This window comes from Chanodichthys erythropterus, chromosome 2 (assembly GCF_024489055.1).
Source record: "Chanodichthys erythropterus isolate Z2021 chromosome 2, ASM2448905v1, whole genome shotgun sequence".
Taxonomy (NCBI): Eukaryota; Metazoa; Chordata; class Actinopteri; order Cypriniformes; family Xenocyprididae; genus Chanodichthys; species Chanodichthys erythropterus.
Window position 1 is genome coordinate 19,307,251 of NC_090222.1, and position 23,857 is coordinate 19,331,107.

General features: G+C 36.9%; 2 protein-coding genes across 4 annotated transcripts; both read right to left on the reverse strand.

Moving 5' to 3' along the window:
* Window positions 1-495: 495 nt before the first annotated feature.
* Window positions 496-16,967, reverse strand: vars1 (valyl-tRNA synthetase 1). The gene is made up of 31 exons (XM_067393399.1): window positions 16,880-16,967; window positions 15,844-16,182; window positions 15,504-15,647; window positions 14,590-14,797; window positions 14,270-14,385; window positions 14,094-14,169; window positions 13,901-14,001; window positions 13,199-13,326; window positions 12,795-12,959; window positions 12,601-12,682; window positions 11,354-11,473; window positions 10,888-10,996; window positions 10,717-10,805; window positions 10,538-10,628; window positions 10,320-10,444; window positions 10,086-10,189; window positions 8,100-8,258; window positions 7,933-8,023; window positions 7,740-7,845; window positions 7,544-7,614; window positions 7,077-7,202; window positions 6,750-6,854; window positions 6,562-6,630; window positions 6,376-6,454; window positions 5,391-5,518; window positions 5,088-5,243; window positions 4,732-4,950; window positions 2,669-2,780; window positions 1,309-1,487; window positions 843-992; window positions 496-729 (listed from the first exon to the last, which is right to left on the reverse strand). Exons 2-31 carry the CDS (start codon window positions 16,180-16,182, stop codon window positions 661-663), a joined length of 3,816 nt encoding a protein of 1,271 aa, XP_067249500.1. The 5' UTR covers window positions 16,880-16,967; the 3' UTR covers window positions 496-660.
* Window positions 16,968-18,555: 1,588 nt separating this feature from the next.
* On the reverse strand, window positions 18,556-23,682 carry si:ch73-54f23.2 (uncharacterized protein LOC107988037 homolog). 3 transcript variants are annotated; one of them, XM_067404096.1, is made up of 3 exons: window positions 23,376-23,682; window positions 19,465-20,553; window positions 18,556-19,382 (listed from the first exon to the last, which is right to left on the reverse strand). In XM_067404096.1, the coding sequence occupies exons 1-3, from the start codon at window positions 23,670-23,672 to the stop codon at window positions 19,359-19,361; spliced, it is 1,410 nt and encodes a 469-aa protein (XP_067260197.1). In that variant the 5' UTR covers window positions 23,673-23,682; the 3' UTR covers window positions 18,556-19,358. The 3 variants fall into 3 exon arrangements, with proteins under 3 accessions (XP_067260197.1, XP_067260192.1, XP_067260189.1); XM_067404091.1 differs by having other exon boundaries at window positions 18,556-20,550; XM_067404088.1 differs by having other exon boundaries at window positions 18,556-20,553.
* Between the last annotated feature and the right edge of the window lie 175 nt (window positions 23,683-23,857).

Consider the following 23,857-nt stretch of genomic DNA (forward strand, 5'->3'; position numbering starts at 1 on the left):
ATTAGTGACAATTTTAATTTTTGGGTGACCTAACCCTTTAATGTTACAAAGCAATAAGAATACTTTTTGTGCGCAAAAAAAAAACCAAAACAAAAATAACGACTTTTCCCGTCATTCTTCTACGCTGTTCACGCAGTAAGCACAGTGCAGCACTTCCGTGTTCAATGTCAGAACGCCAACTCAGTATTGGTTGGCTCCTGCGTCAGGATCACATGTATGTGTCATGCTGCTCACATGTACAGGCCGATATTGAGCCGGTGTTATGATGTAAACACGTTCTCACTCATGTGATCAGCGTAGGAGACTGACAGAGAAGAGAAAAATTGTTGAATAAAATACGTTATTTTTGCGCACAAAAAGTATTCCTGTTGCTTCATAACATGAAGTTTGAACCACTGTAGTCACACTGACTAAAATTCAAAGCAATAAAATCACATAAGAAAAGAAAAAAAAAAAACTTGACTGTGGTTATCATAATTCATGTATGAAAGGGTTAAATTACACAAATGAGACAATTTTTGATATTTAACCTCAGGTTGATTTTTATTCAAGCTTTCCCACTTTATTGTTCAGTAGACAGGACTGAGTGACAAACACAAAGGAAAGGATTTCAATGTTCATAAACAATAGAAAACAAAAAAACATTATAAAGGTGAGTTGTTACATCATCTTTCTGAAGTTCTCGATGGCTTCCTTCACTTTCTGCAGTTCTGCTTCATTCTGCCTCAGCTGGAAAGGGAAAAAAAAAACAAAATAGATTTTTCTTTAAGACAAGAACCTTTAGAGAACTGTAATTTAAGACCATTTTCTCAGACAAATTGCTTCCCCTCCATCCTACTTACTTTCTCAGCATCTGCCTCCTGCACTTTAACAGGAACTTTCTCCTTGTAGTCGTTCTTGGCTATCTTTTCCTTCAACTTTTCCATCTGTTTCTCCAGCTCCCCTTTCTTTGCTGTCAGTTTAGTGACCTCCTTTTCCAAGTCAATCAAACCCTGAGTCGGAGAAAAGGATTTCGAAACTGGCGTGTTTACAGACACAGAAAGCTCATTACACTCATTAAAATGTGATGCTGTAGGAGGGGGAAATGAATTCTTGATGCAAAGCCAAACAAGATTATTGGGTTTTGAGCATGTGCTGATGTTATTTTTGGAGAATCATATTTAAATTAACTTTATCTCTTCATTTCCGGCTGATTAATTTAATTATTGAATTTGGAAGCTGTGGTGGGGATTATGACAACTAGAATAAATCGCCTTCAGGTGTAAGTGCAAGTGAAAACACATTCTCATCATGCAACAACATTTTTACCTTCAGCATGAGGTGAACAGTGCATTTATCTGAGGCGATGGCCACCGCACAGCCTTGTGGGATAGTGTTGTCGCCTCCAACCACTGGGTGAATGGTCTGAGAGTAAGACAGTGTCTGGATCTGAAGATTGTATGTCTGGACCAGAGCCGCAGTATCAGAGTCTACACACTGCAGGTAACCTGAGAAAGAGATTAAACACAAGAATTACATTTGTGTCTGCTAATAAAAGATGAAATCATACAAAGACTGTGAGGTTCTCAACTGATGATGACATTTATGGTCAGTAGGTTGTGTGTAAACCTCAGCCTGTGTGTGTGATGTGGTTAATGTTGAGACTAGAGATGCACCAACATTTCCCTCTTGTGACTCTATAATGAAGCTCATGAACTGCACGATTGTTCTGAAACTCAAATACACTTCAGTCTCAGAAATGTATTTTTGATGTCTTGACACAGTGGAATTTTCGCATTCGGGTCCATTTTAACCCAGAAGAGGTACATATTTTTCCCCCTTTAGAATCCATAGTTTTTCACACAAAGATAAAACTTTATAATTTAGTTAAAGGGATTGTTCACCCAAAAATGAAAATGTGATGTTCATCGGCAGTGATGTCTCGCGCGTATACTTCAATGAGTGCGAGATATCACTTCCGTTGTCAGAGCGCGATCAGACCTCACTAAGCGAGTGCTGAACGCAGTTGGACATAGTGGTGTTTTAGAGGTAAAAAATTATATAAATACTGTTCTGTGTCTCGCACAAACCAATCGTTTCGTGTCTTAGGACATCAATGTGTTGTCACGAGTCGCAGGGTTTAATTTGGATTTCTCTGTGCATGTTTTATTTACTCTTATAGACGAAGTTCCCATTGACCCACATTATAAGACTGACAGACTGCAACGGTTGGAGTTAAAAATCATCATTTGTGTTCTACTGAAGAAACAAAGTCATCTACATCTTGGATGCCCTGGGGGTAAGCAGATAAACAATTTTCATTTTTGGGTGAACTATCCCTTTAAGACTGTCAAAATACATATTTTTTATCAAACAATTTAAGAGATAAAACAATTTAAACTCAAGAGAGAAGAAACTGTTGAATAAAGTTATTTTTGTTTTGTTTTTTGCGCACAAAAAGTATTCTCGTCACTTCATAACATTAATGTTAATGTGTTCCAAAGATGAACGAAGGTCTTACGGGTTCGGAACAACATGAGGGTGAGTAATTAATGACAGAAATTTCATTTTTGGGTGAACTAACACTTTAATATAGGTGCCAATATTGATCCAGGCCTTTGATTGGTGCATCCCTAGCTGAATCTAGTCAGTGTGAAATGAGTGTGCAGTGTAATGCGTGATGTCTCACAGTCAGCGCGGGTCTTGGTCAGGTTGTAATCGGCCCTGAGTGATCGGATGGTTCTGACCACAGACATGACAAACTCCATCTGACGGTCGACCTCCTCGCTGTGCCAACAGAACTACAACCAAAAAAAAAAAAACACCATTTATACTGGAAACCACCACAGGTTGCATTTGTTTCAGATGGTTTCCTCTCCCACTCTTCATGTAATTTAAACTTTATGTTATTGAATTTCCAAAGGTTATATTTATTCCAGTCACCTTCACATTTAACTACACTCCCCTCCATAAATGATGAAAAATGATCCATGATAAAACTCTCTAAAGAACTCATTATAGTGGGACATCAAAGACTATATCATGATTAATAAAGTGTTTGTTATCTAAAACTTGATCTTTTTTATACTAGCTGGTTCTCTCTGGGATTTTGACCAGAAAATACTTCTTAGATTCAGGTCTAATAAAACTGGCTCATTGGCTGAAGTAAACCACACAAATTTCTTGCCAAAAGCATGATGACTGTATCCTGTGTCTTGACACATTCTTTATCAGAATAGATTTATATTTTTACCAGACCAATGCATAACTACTAGGACACATTGCATCTAATAGAACTGCACAATTTGAAACAAATGTTGTAATTATATATAAATATGGATATAAAATATAATAATATTGCTATAAAATAAAATAAATAAAAATAGTAAAATTAATAAATTAAAGCAAAATAAGAAATATTACTATTGTAATATTTTAATTAAAATTACACATTTAAGACAAATATAAACCAGTAATTTTATTTTACATTACAGCTGTAAAATTGCAATACTAATATATTAATTTAAAGGTGCCCTAGAATTAAAAATTGAATTTATATTGGCATAGTTGAATAACAAGAGTTCAGTACATGGAAATGACATACAGTGAGTCTCAAACTCCATTGTTTCCTCCTCTTTATATAAATCTCATTTGTTTAAAAGACCTCCGAAGAACAGGCGAATCTCAACATAACACCGACTGTTACGTAACGGTCAGGATCATTAATATGTACGCCCCCCATTATCCAGCCCATGTTTAAGGCATTACACAAGGGCAGGACGTCTGGATGTGCACAGCTGAATCATCAGACTAGGTAAGCAAGCAAGAACAATAGTGAAAAATGGCAGATGGAGCAATAATAACTGACATGATCCATGATAATATGAAATTTGTAAATTGTCTTTCTAAATGTTTCGTTAGCATGTTGTTAATGTACTGTTAAATGTGGTTAAAGTTACCATCGTTTCTTACTGTATTCACAGAGACGAGAGCCGTCGCTATTTTCATTTTTAAACACTTACAGTCTGTATAATTCATAAACACAACTTCATTCTTTAAAAATCTCTCCGACAGTGTGTAATGTTAGCTTTAGCCATGGAGTACAGCCTCAAACTCATTCAGAATCAAATGTAAACATCCAAATAAATACTATACTCACATAATCCGACGCATTTATGCAGTATGCATGACGAACACTTTGTAAAGATCCTTTTTAAGGGTTATATTAGCTGTGTAAACTTTGTTTATGCACTGTTTAAGGCAAGCACGAGTTCCGGGGGCGGAGAGCATGAGCATTTAAAGAGGCAGCAGCCTGAATCGGCGAATTTCTAATTATGCCCCAAATTAGACAGTTAAAAAAATTAATTTAAAAAAATCTATGGGGTATTTTGAGCTAAAACTTCACAGACACATTCAGGGGACACCTTAGACTTATATACATCTTGTAAAAAAACATTCGATGGCAACTTTCATAAAAGCTTCTCATTACAAGTATAGGAAGATGGTTGGCACCTATTGCTTTCCCAAATGTTGTTAAGCGCACCAAGCTGTTCTGAGATCCTATAAACATCAGTTAATAATAATCTGCTCATGTGTAAGAACACAGAACAGTGTCACGCTTCACTCTGAAACATACACTGCATATATTTATTTAATTTGAAGCCTTTCCGATTTGATAATCGCACTAATCCTTATCACAATTTCAGTTGTATTTCAATTCATCGTGCAGCCCTACATTTGACTCCTGCTCACCTCTGAAGTTTCTGGATAAGGTGTGACACAGATGCTGGCGGGGCTGTCCTGAGGCCGTCTCCTTGGCAACCGCTGGAAGAGCTCTTCAGAAACAAAAGGCATGATAGGAGACAGGAGGCGGAGACCCACCTCCAGACAGGTGTAGAGAGTCTGTCTGCAGATGTCTGCCTGTTTTTGTCCTTCTGAATCTGTCCTGCTCAACACTGGCTTCACACTTTCCTATATGTGCAAAAAAAAAAAAAAAAAAGTCTCAAAGTTAAACTCCCCACAAAATTCGAAAGCTTATTAGAAATGTGTGCTGAGACAAAATTAGATATACAAATGAAGGGGCCAAAACAAGTGTGTGTATTCATTACCAAATAAACATCACAGAGCTCGTACAGCCAGAAATTGTAGATGGCAGTGGTGATTGTCGGGAAATCGTAGGCCTGGAATCCGTTATCACACAGCGCTACTGCTGCGCTCAGACGGGACAGAATCCAGCGATCAGACACACTTTCACTGCCACACAGCTGAGAGACACACAATCATGTTTAGAAATTAACTGAGAGGGAAATCAACCCACAATTCACCACAAAGTGTATGTTTGCATGTTGTGCACAATGTCCTGACACATCGTCCATCTATCCATCACCTCCACCTGTCCATCTCTCTCTCACCTGAGCTTTTACGCAGGGAACAAATCCCTCTCCCAAGGTCCTCATGGCAAACTTCACTGCGTTCCACAGCTTGTTACAGAAATGCCTGTATCCCAGAATCCTGTTCACGTCCAGATTAATGTCTCTGCCTGGTAGATGAAACAAAAAAAGCACAAAGTAATACTTTATCAGAACATATTTTATTATTATTATTATTATCCACCCATATATTCAGAGTACTGGTATATCAATATAGGTTTGTCAATATATATTTCAATCTTATATATTTGGTTACATCCATGTACCTTATCATACTTTAAACTAATCAGGCCAAAACAAAGTTTGTCTTGTGTGTTTTTTGGGAGTTAGAAACTGCTTGCTAAAGTGAACTTTCTGGAAAAGTTCGCTCTGGATGGTAAACACCTTCGAACTATCACTGGTCAGTGGCAATTACATAATAGGTAGTTGTGGCTCTAAAAGCTCAACCTTCTGTGAGATAAAAATCTGTCAAGGTCAGATGCATGAATACACCAGAGAGCTGCTTTTTAAAAGTAGAAATTGAAGTTATATTTCTAATCGAAAGTGACACTGGTGCTTATTATCAAGCAATGTATTGTATGAAGTGGTATATAAATAAACTTGACTGGAGTGCTGAATTGCAGAGCCGGTGAAAACATCCACATCGCTATGATCACATTTTTTCTTAACTGCTTTTTTCTCACCACTGTCATTTTTGTTGGCGGTTAATTTTGTTATTGAGAGGAAAGTGTGCAGCTCAAATTTACATATTATCTAAAAGTTACTCCCAGCAGCATGGGTGGCATCAGGAAGTTCAATAACAGTATTTTCCTGCCAAGGTATTTCAAATTTCATTTTACCCAAAAGCAAATAATGGAAAAGAACTACGGCTGTGAGTATATTGGGGGCTTTATGATAATATTTCTACTTTTAACTGACAAGACAATGTAGATATGCATTCGATTATTTATTTATTTTATTTTTTTACCTTGACTGGTATAAGCACATAGAGCAAATCTGAGCGCGTCAGTCCCGCATTCTGGAATTCCACTGGGATAGTCAGATTTCTATAGAGCAGACACATACACGAACAGAATGTAACAGAAAAGCATAGCAGCAGCTAAAAAGGTACAATAGCAAAAGATTACAAGAGCTAATAGAAAACGGGTTATACCTGTCCCTGTTTGGCCTTCTCAATCTCCAGAGGGTCTAGATTACTGTCTGTTAGTTGAGCGTGAAGACCCTACACACACACACACAAACACGCACACACGCAATCCTCAAATTCATCAAATTCATTTTATGCAATGACACCTTATGTAGCCACATTGGGGTTAATGCAAGAGTCAGTAGTTTAGCTACCTCCAGTGAAATGCCAGTGATGACGTCCAGAGGGTCGATGACATTACCGAGAGACTTGCTCATTTTCCTGCCATGAGCGTCTCGTACCACTGCATGCAGGTACACCTGAAAGAACAAACCAGATTTACACCACATTATATGAAACACTAGATTACACTAAGTTACACTAGTTTTGAATGAACTGACACACCTCAATACATCTGAGAGGGAGATTAACAGTCTATTAGACATAAACCTTTACATTTTGCAGCTCCAGAAGCTAAAAATAAAATATACAATAGAGAAAATACATATTTTAAAACAACAACAACAACAAAACACGCCCACCTCTTTGAAAGGTAGTTTTCCAGTAAGTTTGAGACCCATCATGACCATACGAGCCACCCAGAAGAACAGGATATCATGGCCCGTCTCTAACAGCGTTCCTGGGTAGAAGACTCTCAGGTCCTCTGACTAACATACAAATATTGCAAAATTACATAATCACTGCAGTCTGTATATTATTGACAATATGACATAATAGCACAAATACTAAATACAAATACTAATACTAATTTTTTTATTTTTTTTTGCAGAGACCCATGAACTTAGACTTTCTCTGTAGCACTTCATAAAAACTTTCATTGAAAACATTAACTGAAATAATTGCATTATATAATGTGTATATAACCATAAAGAAATGTAATTAGAATAGTTCATGTTTTATAAATGCAAATTTATAAAACATGATGAGCAAGTTTAGACAACACTTGAGTCTTATACATGAGTGTGTGTATTCTGTATTAATTTCTGACCTCATTGGGCCAACCAAAGATGGAGAAGGGGAAGATCCCTGAGGAGAACCAAGTGTCCAACACATCCTCATCTGAAACACAAACAGAAAGAAAGAAAGATGCTTTAATGATGCCAGAGGGTAAAAATATGCATAAACAAAACAGAAAGATAAAATGACTCAGTAGTAATGAAAGAATGGGTGTGTTAGACTCGCACCCTGGCGTAGAGAGATTTTATCTGCGGTGACATTGAAGCGCTTGGCAGCTTTTTCTCTGGCTTCCTCCTCCGATCTACCGCTGACCCAATAATGTCCGTCCATATCCTAAATGCAAACAACATCTTAATTCCCCCCATCTCTGTGAATCCAGAACACATACAGCAGGCTGCATTTTGTTGTGTCTCTGCTCACCTCGCCTGGTTTGACTGACGGATCATTCACAGTCACAAAGTACGCTGGTATCCTGTGACCCCACCACAACTGTCGTGAGATGCACCAGTCCCTGATACCCAAAAAGTGTTACTACACACACACAGTGACTCCAGCAGACAACATCTGAGCTGAAATAGAAGGGTCACCTGATATTGTCCATCCAGTTGAACCAGGTTTTGAGGTGGTGATCAGGGATGATCTTGAGCTCTCCATTTCTGACGACATCTGCAGCCTGCTTTCCCATCTCTCTGCAGTCCACGTACCACTGAGGCTTCAGCAGAGGCTCCACTATGTCCTTAGAACGGCTGAGAAACACACATATGCTCATCGATTGCTTTGTGCATGTTAACATAACAGCTGTAATGGAATTAAAGTCACCATTAAATCAGAATTGTTTTTTTTCCCTCTGTATTTTTAACTGTAGATCTTTCATTGGTAAGTTCTTTGTTATTCCACTAGGAGGCACTTGGTGATCACATCTGGTGATAGACAACATGTTCGGTTACCAAATTCTATGACGCTGGCTGTGAAAGTTAGCAAGTTAATTCAAATATGCCATTGATTTATTATAAATCATTGCAAATAAAGATTTGCGAGCTATAGGACACTTTCAGGGAACTTCAGGGAACTTCCCTGTTGTCCAAAACCTTATTAGACCAGCCTAGCGATCTACCAGCTAAAAAAAAAAAACAACTGAATGTTAACCCTCTGGAGTCTGAGGCTGATTTGGGGCCTGGAGAAGTTTTGACATGCCCTGACATTTGTGCTTTTTTCAGTTGTTCATAAACATATTAATGACAAAGGTGTCATTACACTGTATTCAGCACAAACTTGGCTACAATAATATGTGAGGAACATGTATGCACATGTTTGTGTTTTTGAAGGAATAACGTTTATGCGTGGTTTTTGAAAAAACAAAAAAATTAAGTAAATGAAATAAGGCCAAAAATAAATATTAAATCTGTGTTTACAAGACACCTGGGTATTGGGGGTTGTAGGCTAGAGTTTTTGCTTCAAAATTATGTAAATTATAATGCCTACTTGTTCATATAAAACAATATATTGATTTAGTTTTTGTAAGACACTTTTTGTAAAGAAACAGTATGTGTGGAGGCTTGAATCATCATGAATAATGGGCGATTTACACCTGAGAAGACAAAAGAATCGCATAAAGAACCTCTAATGGTGCTGCTTATTAATGAAGCCTTTCAGTCAGGTAGGCTGTGAAAAAAACCTCTGTAATCATGTCTCAGCTCAATTTAAAATAATGGTATTCTAATATATTCTTTAAAATATAATGTATTTCTGTGATGCAAACAGTCTGAATATAGGTTTTTAGTTTTAAAGCATTCACATTTGGAGAAATATTTATGGATTCTCATATGTTTGTGTCAATTTTCTATACAGAGGAGTTATATTTATTCTATATTCATTGTTATCACTATGAGCGCTGGTGTTTTCAATTCATACTTGCAGCCGGAGGGCGCTCTCTGTGCACATTTAGTCCACAAATTATTCTAAAGAAGAAGAAGAACCAGGAACTAATGTCTTCCAGAGCTCACTAACCATGGCTTTAACATCCAGATAAACACTTTTCAAGACAATAAATACACGATTGAGATAATGAATGCATGTATTGCCTCTGAATTTGCCTCTGAATAGCGCTGGCTCCGTGGGAGTGGCCGCATTAGCAGATAATGAGCTGAATCACGGATTTCTGACATGTGTCTCTTTTCATACAGATTACATAAACACGATTTGACTTTGATTTAAAATCTGACATTTCAACGTTTTTTTTTAGACATAAGTCTAATTTTTTTGTGATTAGTATTATAGTTCATTTTCTGAGAACTATCAGATTAAACTTTGTTCAGAGGGAGAGGACAGATCATACATCATTTTAGTTTTCTTTATTTTGCAAAAAGCACAACATTTTGTTTTTACTCTGAGTGTATACAAATAAAAGAAGATATTCTATAATTTCAATTGATATATTGCTTATGTCTCTATGACAAAAAATGACGGAGTATTTTAAGTCTGTTTGCTGCAATGTGGAAAAAAAACCTGAAAACGCGCCGGCGCGTTTTCAGACCTCAGGGAGTTAAGGAGTTAAGTGGAATTCAGTGTCTAACCTGCAGACGGGCACCACCATCGGATTGTCTTTAACCTCCTTAAACTGCCCTCTATCTTTCAGTGCCTGGAGCACAGTTTTCCTTGCCTCAAAGCGCTTCATCCCCTAAAACACCAAAGAACAATTTGTCACTCTTCTATCATATTTGTGAAGAGATTAAAATAATACCTGGTGTGAACAGGGTCAAAGATATCACAAAATGTGTGTGTGTGTGTGTGTGTGTGTGTGTGCCTACCAGGTATGGAGGAGGAACATTGATTAGGAGGCCATTTTCATCCAGGATGTTGATGAAGGGCAGTTTGTGTCTCTCTCCCACCTCATAATCATTATGGTCATGAGCAGGGGTGATCTTCACAGCACCTGTACAACAACACTGCACTGTAAACTGAAGACGGCAACTTGAAAGACAAACTTCCAGAAAATAGACGTTTTTGTCCTTGTAACATTTATTACCTGTTCCAAAGCTCATATCAACAAAGTCATCAAACACGATGGGCATCTTTCTGTCACAGAACGGGTGAACGACCATCTTTCCTTTGAGATGCTGGATAAGAAAGAGTTAATTAACTCAAAAACATTCTCAAGAGCATTTCTCAAACACACGAGTTATTAAAAGGAAACTTTGGAGTCACCTGATATCTGGGGTCATTAGGGTGGACGGCTACAGCTGTGTCTCCAAGCATGGTCTCAATACGGGTGGTGGCCACTACCACCTCCTCATCTACAGGTGAATATTTCATTTTATAAACCTCTGTATGTCTTGTCAGTTCTTCTAACCTCATTTCTGCAGACACAACCCTCACCTGATCCTTCGATCTTGTAAGAGAAGGACACCAGCACTCCAAACTCGACCTTCTCCTTATAACCCGGCACAGGAAGAAGGGTTCGCCCTGTCAGCTCCTTTTTATCGACCTAGAACACAAAATACATCAGGTGACCTCAGAAAACAGAGACTCTGAGACTGTTAGTAAAAATGGAACTTCAGTCATCAGCTACTTTCTGACATAAGTATAGTTAAACTGTCAACAAACTGATGGATACATTTGGATTGTTTGGATAGTTTAAAACTCATTTTTATGAAAGTTATAACCAGTTGTGCTACTTAACATTTTTGTAGAAACCATGAAAATACTATTATAAAACTCTTTACTGGCACTTTAGATAAATTCAGTGCATCCTTGCTAATTAATAGTATTCAATTCTTTCAAAAAACAATAAACAAAAAAATAAAAAGCCCCAAAACTGACCCCATATATGTTATGAATGTACCTCTATGTCAGAGATGGCGGAGTTGAGGGTACAGGACCAGTTGACGAGTCTCTTGCTCCTGTAGATCACACCTTCCTCATGCATACGTATAAATGCCTCCTGGACTGCATATGACAGTTTCTGCAAGCAGACAGATTATCCATTATTAAATAATGACACTTAGTGATGAGAAGCTTGTTAACAAGAATGTAACAATGGCTGTCATTTAATACCTGGGTGGTCTTATTAAAGGGTTAGTTCACCCAAAAATGAAAATTCTGTCATTACTTACTCACCCTCATGTCGTTCTACATCTGTAAGACCTTCATTCATCTTCGGAACACAAATTAAGATATTTTGATTAAATCCGATGGCTCAGTGAGGCCTGCATAGACAGCAATGCCATTGAAATCTCAAGCTCCATTAAAGCTAATAAAAACATATGCGACCTGATCCAGCAAAATGAGTCACAGGGACCCAAATTTCAGAATTGATTTTGGTATCAATGGAAAGATGAGACAATAAGCTTTAAAATGATACCCTAGTCAAAGTCATACCCTGAATAGTTTTAATTTAATAGTCAAATTTAATAGCCATTTAAATACCTTTACTCAATAATCTGGACTACGAAACTTTGGGAGATTATTTTTGAAAGTCTGTTCTTTGAAATTAGCTTAAAAAAAAAACAATAAAAAAAAAAAAAAAAAACGATTTTTTCATTGTTTTTCCACATTATCGGCCCATATCTTAAAATAGAACGTTGCGACTTCCGACTCATTTCGCCAGAGCGGGTCACATATTTAAAACAGTTCACTGCTTCGGAGCTTTACGAATCGAATCAGTGATTCGGATCTCCTATCAAACGGCTAAACTGCTGAAATCACGTGATTTTGACGATTCGTAAAGCTCCGAAGCAGTGTTTTGAAATCGGCCTATCGCTATATTGTTGAAAAGTCGTTATTTAGGGTTTTTTTGCGCACAAAAAGTATTCTCGTCGCTTTATAATATTAAGGAAGAACTACTGAACTCGCATGAACTGTTTTAAATATGTTTTAGTACATTTATGGATCTTGAGATTTTCAATGGCATTGCTGTCAATGCAGGCCTCACTGAGCCATCAGATTAATCAAAATATCTTAATTTGTGTTCCAAAGATGAACGAAGGTCTTACGGGTGTGGAACGACATGAGGGTGAGTATTAAATGATTTTTGGGTGAACTAACCCTTTAAGTCTATATTATGCTTGGGTTTTTGTGCATTGTACTCACAGTATCCATGGTGAAACAAGCTCTGTTCCAGTCCAGAGAGGAGCCCAGCTTCTTCAGCTGGTGATAGATGCGATCTCCCTTTCTGTTCAACGCCAAAAGGAAGAGAAATTTGTTCATATAATTTGTTTAATTATTTAATGATCTTGGAACTATCCATCCCCATTCCAGAATTCTCATTAACTTCACAAACTCACTCGTTCTTCCACTTCCAGACCTCCTGGATGAATTTCTCTCTCCCGAGATCATGTCTGCTCATCTGCCGCTCTCTCATCAGTTTCTTCTCCACCACCACCTGTGTGGCGATACCAGCGTGATCACAGCCGGGATTCCACAGTGTGGTCTCTCCTCTCATCCTGTGCCTGCATTACCACATCAAAGCAAACCAATGATTAAACATATCATTATTTCTGACATTTCTGTCATAGGCTCCATATCGTAAACTACAGTTACAAAGCTATCTAAAGTGATCCTAACACTAACAATCAGCCACAATGTATCTTGTCTTGACTTTTATATGCTTGTCTAATGTTTATTACAGCTACATTACAGCAACATCGTGGCTTGTAACTTAATATTTTTAACAAATATGACTGGTTACCATCTTGTCAGGCAGTCCTGAATTGCATTGGTCAAAGCGTGACCAAGGTGGAGGGATCCGGTCACATTAGGTGGAGGAATACACATCATGAACACGCCACGTGGGTTTGGCTCACTTACATTCTTTCTCTGGTTAATAAACAGTAGAAATATCATTTCATGAATAAAGTATCGTTCAAAAGTTTAGGGTCAGTAAATGTTTTTAATGTTTTTGAAAGAAGTCTCTCATGCTCACCAAGGCTGCATTTATTTGATCAAAAATACAGTAAATATAATATTAATATATAATATATATTTTAAAAAGGTGGCAAAGCTGAATTTTCAGCATCATTACTCCAGTCTTTAGTGTCACATGATCCTTCAGAAATCACTCTAATATGCTAATTTGCTGCTCAAGAACATTTCTTATTATTATCAATGTTGAAAACAGCTGTGCTTCTTCATATTTTTGTGGAAATATGATACATTTTTTTTCAGGATTCTTTGATGAACAGAAAGTTCAAAAGAACAGCATTTATTTGAAATAGAAATCTTTTGACTGTACATATCTTTACTGTCATTTTTGATCAATTTAATGCATCCTTGCTGAATAAAAGTATTAATTTCTTTAAAAAACTAAACATATGAATGGTAGTGTACCAACAGTGTTTTTTATATTAGAGTATAAGAATACATTATTATTATTTTCATATTCATTCCATACCCCATATTCAGGCTTGAAAAATCCTTGTTTTTCCCACCAGGAATACCAAGCCGCTTCTACATACTGAGGACTGTAAGAATCAGGCAGAGGACTCAAGACATCTGAAACACATGAGGAGAGACACATAAATGACTAAATGGCTTCATGGCAAATCTAAAAAATACAATTACTGCTAATGGAAGCAAAAGCACACCTTTTTTCTCTCCAGAAGGCGTGGGTATGTTGTAGGTAATCACACCCAGTTCCTTCTTCTCAGGTTTGGCCTTTTTCTGTTGGAGGGAACGGAAGAATAAACAATATGGCAAGATCATCTGTCTGTCTATCTCTGTTGGTGACAGTGTCAATAAGATGCTGAGACCATCACTTAACCTCAGTCTGAGGCTGCATCTTCTTCTTCTCCTCCATCTCTTTCTTTTGTTGAAACTTCTCCATCTTTTCTCGCTTCTTTGCCTCCTTTTTCAGCTGAGCCTCCGTCTTAGGAGGACCTAAGAATAACAAGGACAAGAGGACAAACTAATTATTCAGAGGCAACATAGACTTCATAAATGCTTTCAGACTCTGACAGCTGATAGAACATGTGAGCTGATGTTTCAATCTACTAATTTATAATGGTCTTAAAATACCTCCAAACACTACAACGTTTTTTTTTTTTTTTTTTTTTTTTTACTTCCAAATACACACATCCTTACCATTACCAGGTGTGCTGTCTGGTGTAGCAGCGTCAGAAGCAGCAGTTGATGTGGCACTGGCGGCAGCGCTGGGTTTGGTGGTCACAGGCACCATTTTCTCACACAGTGAGATTTTACCCAACACTTTCAGGAATTGTGGCTGGTTCACACAGGTATTAAACCATCTGGTTACATTCACCAGTGACTTCCTGTCTGCAGGCTCCAATGCCTTAAAAAAAGAAAAGTACTTGTTGAAGCAGTTCATCAAAAAATGAAAATTTGTTCATCATTTACTCACACTCATGTCGTTCCAAACCTATATCAGTGTTGTTATTGTTAACTAAAACAAAAAAACTATTTAAAAATCGCTACTGAAATTCAAATTGATTTAATTGGCAACTAACCGAAATAAATAAGTTTAAACTGAAGTACTAAAATTTAAATAAAAATAAATTAATGCCATATAGAAATATATAAAAACAAATAACTAATAAAAAAAATAATTAAATTACTAAAACTTAAACTAAATTAAAATAAAAAGAAAATATAAAAATAAAAAAGCTTATTAATTTATAAATACAATAACAGTACATAAATAATACTAATATAACACCAATCTGTATGACTTTCTTTCTTCTGTGAAGTACAAAAGAAAATTTTTTTTTTTTTGCCCATAAAATGAAAGACAATGTCATGCAACATTGTTTTATGACCACACTGATTTTCATTGTATGGATAAAAACAGCGGAAACATTCTTCAAAATATCTTCTTTTACATTCCACAGAAGAAAGTAAGTCATACAGGTGAGGAACAACATGAAGGTGAGTAAATTATAACAAAATTCCAATATTTTTGCGTAAACTATCCCTTTTAATGATACAAGCCGTCATGATAAACAAGTTAAAATGATTTAGTTTTACAGATGTGCACTCACATATTTGAACGGCAGCAGTGCTGCCATAGCAACAGCCATATCCGCCAGAGTCACGCCCTCTCCTACCAGGAATGTCCGCGGTGCTAGAGTCTCATCTAGAGCTTTGAGAACACGCAGCAGCTCTGCTCTGGAACTCTGCTGAAGCTAAAATTAAAGATCAGTTAATATTACATCAACAATTTACAACCAAAGATAGTGCAGCTTCTCAACCGTGAACAGTAAAATAAAAAAGTCTAAGAATGAGGAGCCATAGCCATACACTAAGAATGAGTCTTTTGCTATCAGTCAACACATGACATACACAGACAATCAGACCATCAAGGCAAACACAAAGACATACCTTCTTATCAACTCCCATGATCCCCAGCAGAGGGAATGCAACAGCGCAGGCCACTGGCGTCAGCTCGTTCTCAGCAAAGCTCAGCCATTGCCACACCTGACTTTCCTGCTTCTTATCGCTGCCTGTCCGTTTGCCCGCTGCTGCCAGGTACCAGCTCACAGCATTGGCACCGGTGAGCACCGAGCCGCCCTCTAAGACCAGTGCAGGACGAGACCTGGCCACCTCAGCCGGAGGGTCCTCGTGGACTTTTCGTGGAGGAGATCGACAGAATTCAGCAGCGATCAAGGGCAACAAACTCCTGAAGTCCTCAGGGTGGGAAGAGATGTAAAGAGTGTCCATCTGACAGGGAGATATTATGAGTAAATTAATAATTCATTTTTCAGAAAATGAGTGAATAATGTGTAATATGTGTCTCTTCAAGTTGTATTTAAAATTATATTTAATTTCTACTTTTTTGTGTATGTCACAATGACTATTATTATATCATTAAACTGTATATGATAGATAATGTCATTGAAAACCTCATATCGTTCGACCACAGCCCTTCAATACATAAATGAAAGCAAAAGCACAATTAACAAAACTTTTAAGATATTAATATTTACAGTTACTGCATATCACACTTTTCTTATATACATTTCATTTCTGTGGTCTGACCCTCGTCACAAGTACTTCTGAGTAAACTGTCAAATAAACTGGACTTGACAACATTACTGACAGATCATATTCAGAGTATGACCTCACTAATTTAAGATTTCCTTTAATACATTTATTCATTTTTAAGATCACAATAAACTCTTTTACTCAGTAACCTTGTTGTATTAATATTATAATGTAATGCTTTAATAATAACTTGAGTGATCTGAAGTCTAAAGATAGACCGGCTAATTGGCTAAACGCATGATGTGTTCATTTCAGCAGAGCTGTGACTACTAAAGTCAAGAAATCACAAGCACACATTTAGTTTTATTGATCAGCGCAAATACGACAGTATCTGTATTTGTTAAAGTCTATTTGAAGAGCATTAATAACTCACCTGTAGGCAGCAGTGGGTAAACGTCAGCCTAAATCCAGCATGCACAGAATCCAGTGCTTCACAGGCGCTGCCGTAAAGTCATAATAACCGTCGTAAAGCGCATCCGTCTGACGCAATAAATGTGTAAAACAGACTAGTGCCCGATAGAGGCGCCAATAAACTGTAATAACATGAAACTCTGAGCAACATTATGATGCAAGACACTACTGAAAATGAAAACTGATAGGCAGTTTACGAATTAAATTATGGAAAAATAATTTGTTGTCATGAAAACGTAAGTGTAATGTCGCATGTTAGCCATTATTTGTTATTTTGAAGATAAAAGTAAATGTACTGACAAAATGTTAAACTGTATAGGCCTAATTTTGATGTTCACAAATGTAGGATGGAAAGAAGTTTAAATAAATAAAAATCTCATAAGGCTTTTTGTAACAATCTTGTTTTCAAACTGGGCTCCAGGGATGCCCAGGGGGCCACAAGTGTTAGCCTCTGTGGAAAAGTTCAGAGAAAAACAGAGTAAAAATGTAAAAAATAAAATAAATTGTAAAAAAAACAAAAACAAAACAAAAAACATTAAAGTAAATAAATGTATAAACAAAAAAATAAATAAAATGTTAAAATGAACGGGTAAATAAATGAGTAACTAAATAAATAAATAATACATCTAACAGTATGGAAGAGGATTAGGGCCAAGCAATAATAAAAAAATAAAACCATCTCGAGATTAAAGTTGTTAAATTTCGAAAAAAAGTCGAAATAAAATGTTGAGAATAAACTCATTAAATTACGAGAAAAAACTTGTTAGATTATGAGAATAAAGTCATTAAATTACGAGAGAAAAGTTGTTAAATTATGAGAACAAATTCATAATTTAACAACTTTTTTCTCATAATATAATGAGTTTATTCTCAACATTTTATCTCAACTTTTTTCTCGGAATTTAACAAGTTTATTCTCAACATTTTATCTCAACCTTTTTGTCGAAATTTAACGAGTTTTTTCTCGTAATTTAACGACTTTTTTCTCGAAATTTAACGAGTTTATTCTCAACATTTTATCTCGACCTTTTTCTCGAAATTTAACAAGTTTATTCTCGTAATTTAACGAGTTTAATCTCGAGATGGTTTTATTTTTTATTATTGCTTGGCCCTAATCCTCTTCCGTAGTATTATAATGAGTAGAGAAAGACATTATAAAACTTCATAAAAACTAAATATTTTCCAAATAATATTTTAGACATATTTACTATAATATTAATTCCACAGTAATACAATAATGTAAATAGATACCTTTACATTTTAAGATGGGGGTCTCTTACACATATATAAAAATTAAAACTAAGTCTATAGTCAAATGTTATAAATCAGTATTTGGCACTATGTTAAGATGTACTTTATAATGACTAGTCATTAAAAATGATTATGTATACCCAGGTGCTATCAGTGATGATCATACATTAAAAAATATTTTCATCAACAGTTTTCCTTTCTCTGCATGTCTTATTGAGATTCCAACAGACACATGTTCATAGATTTCCTTGAAGAATGTCTTTTACTATATATATTAGGCTATAAATGACACAGAGAATAACTCACAGAGAAGAGGTTTTATTGCAGCATATAAACCATGACACAGCAACGCCTTTTTATGTCAGATGAAATGACATACATCTCACAACAGTTACATCATCTGTTTGCCACTTAATAAACATTGCTCAGCACCTTGAAATGGGCTCAGAACACCCTGCAGTGCCCCATTCATTTCCTACTTTTAAGGCAGACTGTAAAATAGATGTTTCATGATTCATATCCACATGCCAGATACGGTCAATATTTATTGTCCAGTCTACAAGATACTATATAGTGTGACAGTTGGGTTCTAGCAATAAAAATCACATTCAATCTCACCAGGGAATTGATTTTTAACTATAGCTAATACACACTGTGAGCTACAAAGGTTGTTAATCGATGGTATTGTGTAAAAGCCGCCAGTCAGCATTGTTTCATCATTTCGCATTTTTTAAAGAATCATGCTAGACAGCGGAATTTCTGTTAAAACTACATTACCCATGATTCTGCACAGACATCTCCACCAATCAGAGAATCAATTATGTCACAAAGCTTCTTGGGATTGTAGTTCTCTCATTAAAGCCGCTAAGTTGTCTTTTTGACTGATTATCAATTACTTTTGCTTCAAATCAGATTTGGTAATGTTGTGATTTACCACGCTGGTTGGTTTACTTTGCTTTTTACAAACCCCTATTGAAAAGATGAATGGGAAAAATACTTCCAGAACCAACTGAAAAAGTGGGTGGGATTTGTTGCACTTTATTTGTAGTGTTATATGCAAATAAGGTATCTAACACAGGCATATACACACATTTAAATCTATTCACTGACCACTTCAGATTTCAGCACTTCAGGCATTTGCGATTCAGATGATTCCTCTGCGCTCCCTCCGAAAGCTTCCTGGACATTGGTTATTGTATTCTCAACCACTCCACCTACGATGGACACAAAAATGTTTAGCAGGTGGCCCACACCTCTTCCACTTCTCCAGGTAAGTTTTCCAATCCCACTACCTACTGTTGACACCTGACAGCCCATTTCTGAAGATACGGCACACAGGTAATCTAACATCTGATCCCAGACTGACCCGAGAACCATCCTGATGATCCTAAAACCATTCCCCATCGTTCCCGTCACAATCGCTAAGGCATCCGATGCAAGAGTGCCCATCCCTGTGAATCCCTCCTGGAATGCCAGGATCAGGCTGCTGGCTAATGGACTGAGGCAGGAGTAAATGGTGCACACGCTTGTTTCTCCTGTCTGGTACAAGGTGCCCAACACACATGAAACCCCAGAACACACTCCTGAGCAGAGGTTGTTGACCAAAGTGTAGCTGTCACCAGGCACCGAGGCCAGAACGGCCAGATCTTCCTGAAGAACATAGGTGACCTGGAAGGGAAAGTTAGTGACCTTGTTTACGATCGGTGAAAAAGGGGCATAAAGGAGATAGATGGTGGAAGACAAAATGTAAATTAGAGCAGACCCTGAGCTCTCTGTCTCGTTGGTGCTCTCCTCAACATCCATGTCTGAGCTCAAGGAAGATGTGTAGCTTGAGGCTTCGCCATTAACATGCTCTGTCACTTCCTCAATTTCTGATTCTGACGTTACTGCTTCCTGAGTGTTATGTACGCCAATGTCTTCTTCACTTTGTGCACCAGAGTCGGGTGTTTTGATGTCATTAAGTTGCTCGTTCAAGAGCGACGCAAGTTCTTCTCCCTGACGTCCCATTTCACCACAACCTCCCAAAAACAGGCTTGTAACTCCTATCAACTCCTCTAATGCCGTAATGCTGAGCACCCTCAGATCCCCCTCCTTCACTAGCCCAACACTGAAACTAGCATCTCCATCAGGAGCAGCACAACACATTGCTGACCACAATAATTTTCCCCCACACTCATTAAACCCGCCCACACCAATCTGCACATAAATTTCCCCACTCGTCTCTGAACACATTGGTATGACGGAGCTCCGTATCAGCTCTGCTGTCAGAGCATCCCATTTCAGGAGAGGGGAGTTTGATGGTGATGGGGTCATATTGGTGGTTCCTCTGTAAAGAGCTGGGATGGCCACATGGGAATCTCCATTGATTTCTTCTTTGGAATCCTGCTGATGTGTTGAGAGAGAAGGGTACAATGTAATTACTTGTTTAATTGCAAAAGTATACAATGCATTTCTCCACACTATAAATAGACAAAAAAGCACAATCATGATTTACTGTACTCGCCTTAATGTCATTCCAAACCTGTATTTTCTTCTGCAGAACATAACAGAAGATATTTTGAAGAACATTGGATCCCACTGACCTTGAGACATTTTTCAAAATATCTTCTCTTTTTGTGTTTTGCAGAAGAAAGTCATGAGGGTGAGTAAATAATGACACAATGTTCCCGCCAAGAATTTGAAAATTGGGAGATTGTGGTTGACAAGAGAAGAATGAGATGTTTGTTTTGAGGCGTGACAGGATGAAACCTGTTCTGAGTCAGTTTCATGAATAGCCCCATTAATTAAATGCAGACTGTTTTAAAGGATTAAACTACATATTCTAGTTTTACCTTCATTTTACTGTACATTGTATCACTCTATTGCACAAGTTCATAAGAGTGACCATGGTAAAGAAAAGAAAAATCTTCTTAGAAAAAAGTTCTTAGAAATGTATATATTGATGCTGGTTTTGTGAAAATCAATTATAACATTTTTAAAGTAATTTGGCATGTGATGTTAAATTCTCATTATTAGGGGAGAGTGGGGTAAGATGAGCCACAAGTGGTCCTCAAGATAAGGGAAAATGAGGCAGAAGTACAATGAAAGTATATAAAGTAATTTCAGGATGTTTCCTATCATTTTAAATGATCAGAATACATCTATGAAAAAGGGTTCTAAAAATATGGCTTCTTAAAAAATAGTGTTCCTCTGGCTCAATTTACCCCAGGTTAAGGGTAAGTTGAGCTGAGTCAGTAGGTGGGTGTAAACTGACCATCTAACTGAATCTGAATCAAACCCATGTGAAATTTTAAAGATAATGTACCTATTTTAAAAACTAATTTAATAATCATTTTTCCTTTTACAAATATTTATTTTTTAAATCTAAATTTAACAACATAAAACCAACCAAATGAAGTTGAAATTTCAGTATCTTTCATTGTTTGATTTTCTGAAACAATATGTTGAACATCAAAGTTGTAACCTACCTTAAACAGAGAGTATGTTGAGTAAAATTAAATAAAAGCTAAATAATAAATGAATAGATGTCACTGAAACTAATAAACATTTTAGTCAAAAGGTTCTTGACATGGCAGTTTTTCTGCAATGTCGACCATGTTAGACCATTAGAGAATACAGGTGGAAAGATGTATATGATTAAACATCATCTGGTTCATATCAGAGAAGGATTTGGTGTACTTGTACACTGTTCCTATCAAATAAACTCAAAAATAAAGATAAACTAAACCAGTTGCGTAATATTACATTCAAATTATACCAGTTTATACTTCATTTAACTTAACAGTGCCTTATGGTGGGGTATGTTAAAATGGCTCAATTTACCCCACAGCATTTGGCTCACTTTGCCCCATAGCTGCCATTTTAGGAAAAGCTAGCTAGCTTACCAATTCAGAATAATATTTAGCTAAATTACTTGCATGGTTTTATACATTGCTAATTCACCAATATGCATTATAAATATTTTTAGACCTGGACAAATTTGCTTTGATGAAACATCCATTACATCTGTAATGTTAAAATTTTACTTTGACAAGCCAAAAACAGTTTTTAAAGTAAAAAAGCGACTTCCACTCCTCCAATGTGCTTCTCCTTTTCATAGTCTGGCAGAAATGATGGGTGGTTCTAAAATATATGGTCACATGACAATAAAATGGTACGGTTGCCAAGATACAGGGGGTGGGTCAACTTACCCACTGGCTCATCTTACCCCACTCTCCCCTAATCCTTATTTTCCAAATGTTTTTCAAGTAATTTATACATGTTCATTAGGACTTTGGGGAGCTGCACAAAATTTTACAACTGGAATTAACCCTGTCTTGTCATAAAAACATCCAATTGGCCTTGGCACGCAAAGTCAGCAGGAACTCTTCTATGACATCACTTCCACTTTTCTGCATGGTAGTCATATCACATTTCTGATTTTGCAGATGTTTTTCAAATGAAGCTTTGTTATATATAAAAAATTCAGTTTTATATTATAAATGTTTTATGTATGTATATTAAGTATAAAAATATTAAAAACACAATTCCTTTACAGAGTGACTTGAATCCTACTCATCTATGATGAGTGTTTTTAATTCAAACAGTTAATTCAAAAGTAAGAAAAACTACTTTTAATACACAAAATAAAAACATGCTCATCATAGGTGTGTATTCAAGTGTGTATGAATTGCATTTTTAAAGTGTTGAACACATTTATAGAAAGGACAAAAATGAGAATCATGTTTCTTATTTTCCTATTGACCATACTAAGTTGCCTGAAGTTGCCAGCACACTGAAAAAATGCAATCAGACCAAAAAAGGTCTATCAAAAATGTATCTTTAATTTTACTTATGCATGTGAAAAATGTGCAGTGTCTTAAAAACAGAGCAGAAGGCAGACATTAGAGGCCATGCTTTCTTCAGTGCTCATACTGACCATCCTAAAATGATCTCTGTAATGGATTTTTTCTCTTTCCACTTGACTTGACAGCCTAGTACATTTGCATGTCAGCAGAAACCGTAATGAATGTTGTTTAGCATGAGTCTCTGGTCAAAAACTCAGACATCTATAACCTGTTCTTACACTCATTTAGTACCACAGCTGTGGCTGTAAGATAATAAGAGCCCACACTACTATCACAATGCCTTTTCAGCAGATAAGCATGCTTAAGTCTATACAAAGCTCCAAGACAGTGACTAAGCAAGAGAAAAACACTGAGTCTCACCGTGCTCTGCTCTCCTCTGCCCCATCCATTATTCAGGCTGAGGTGAAGGGCCGTATAGACGGTGGTCTGGCAGTTGGTGTTATACAGCGATGCAAAAGGCCGTCCGGTCAGATGTCTGTGACACCTCTGCTCCAAACCCAGCTCAGACAGTGATTGTGGAGGTGTGCCTTTGAAAAAACACTCTTGACACTGGAGGAACCCTGGATCAAGAGCGGTGTTTGTACTTGCCCAGACTAAAACACCATTGAAGAGCACTGCAGAGATAAACACAGCGAGTCTGTGCAGAGCAAACAGCATGGCCAAAACCCTTGGTACAGCGAAGCAGAGACTGCAGCTAACAGTGCTGAACTAGCAGCTACACAAAACAAGATCCTGCTAGACTCTCTCTCTCTCTTCGGCAATGCAGAATGAGTCTGGGCACAATCTAACCTTCTTCATCCCTCCCCCCTTTCACTCTCACTCTCTTTCATCCATCCCTCCCT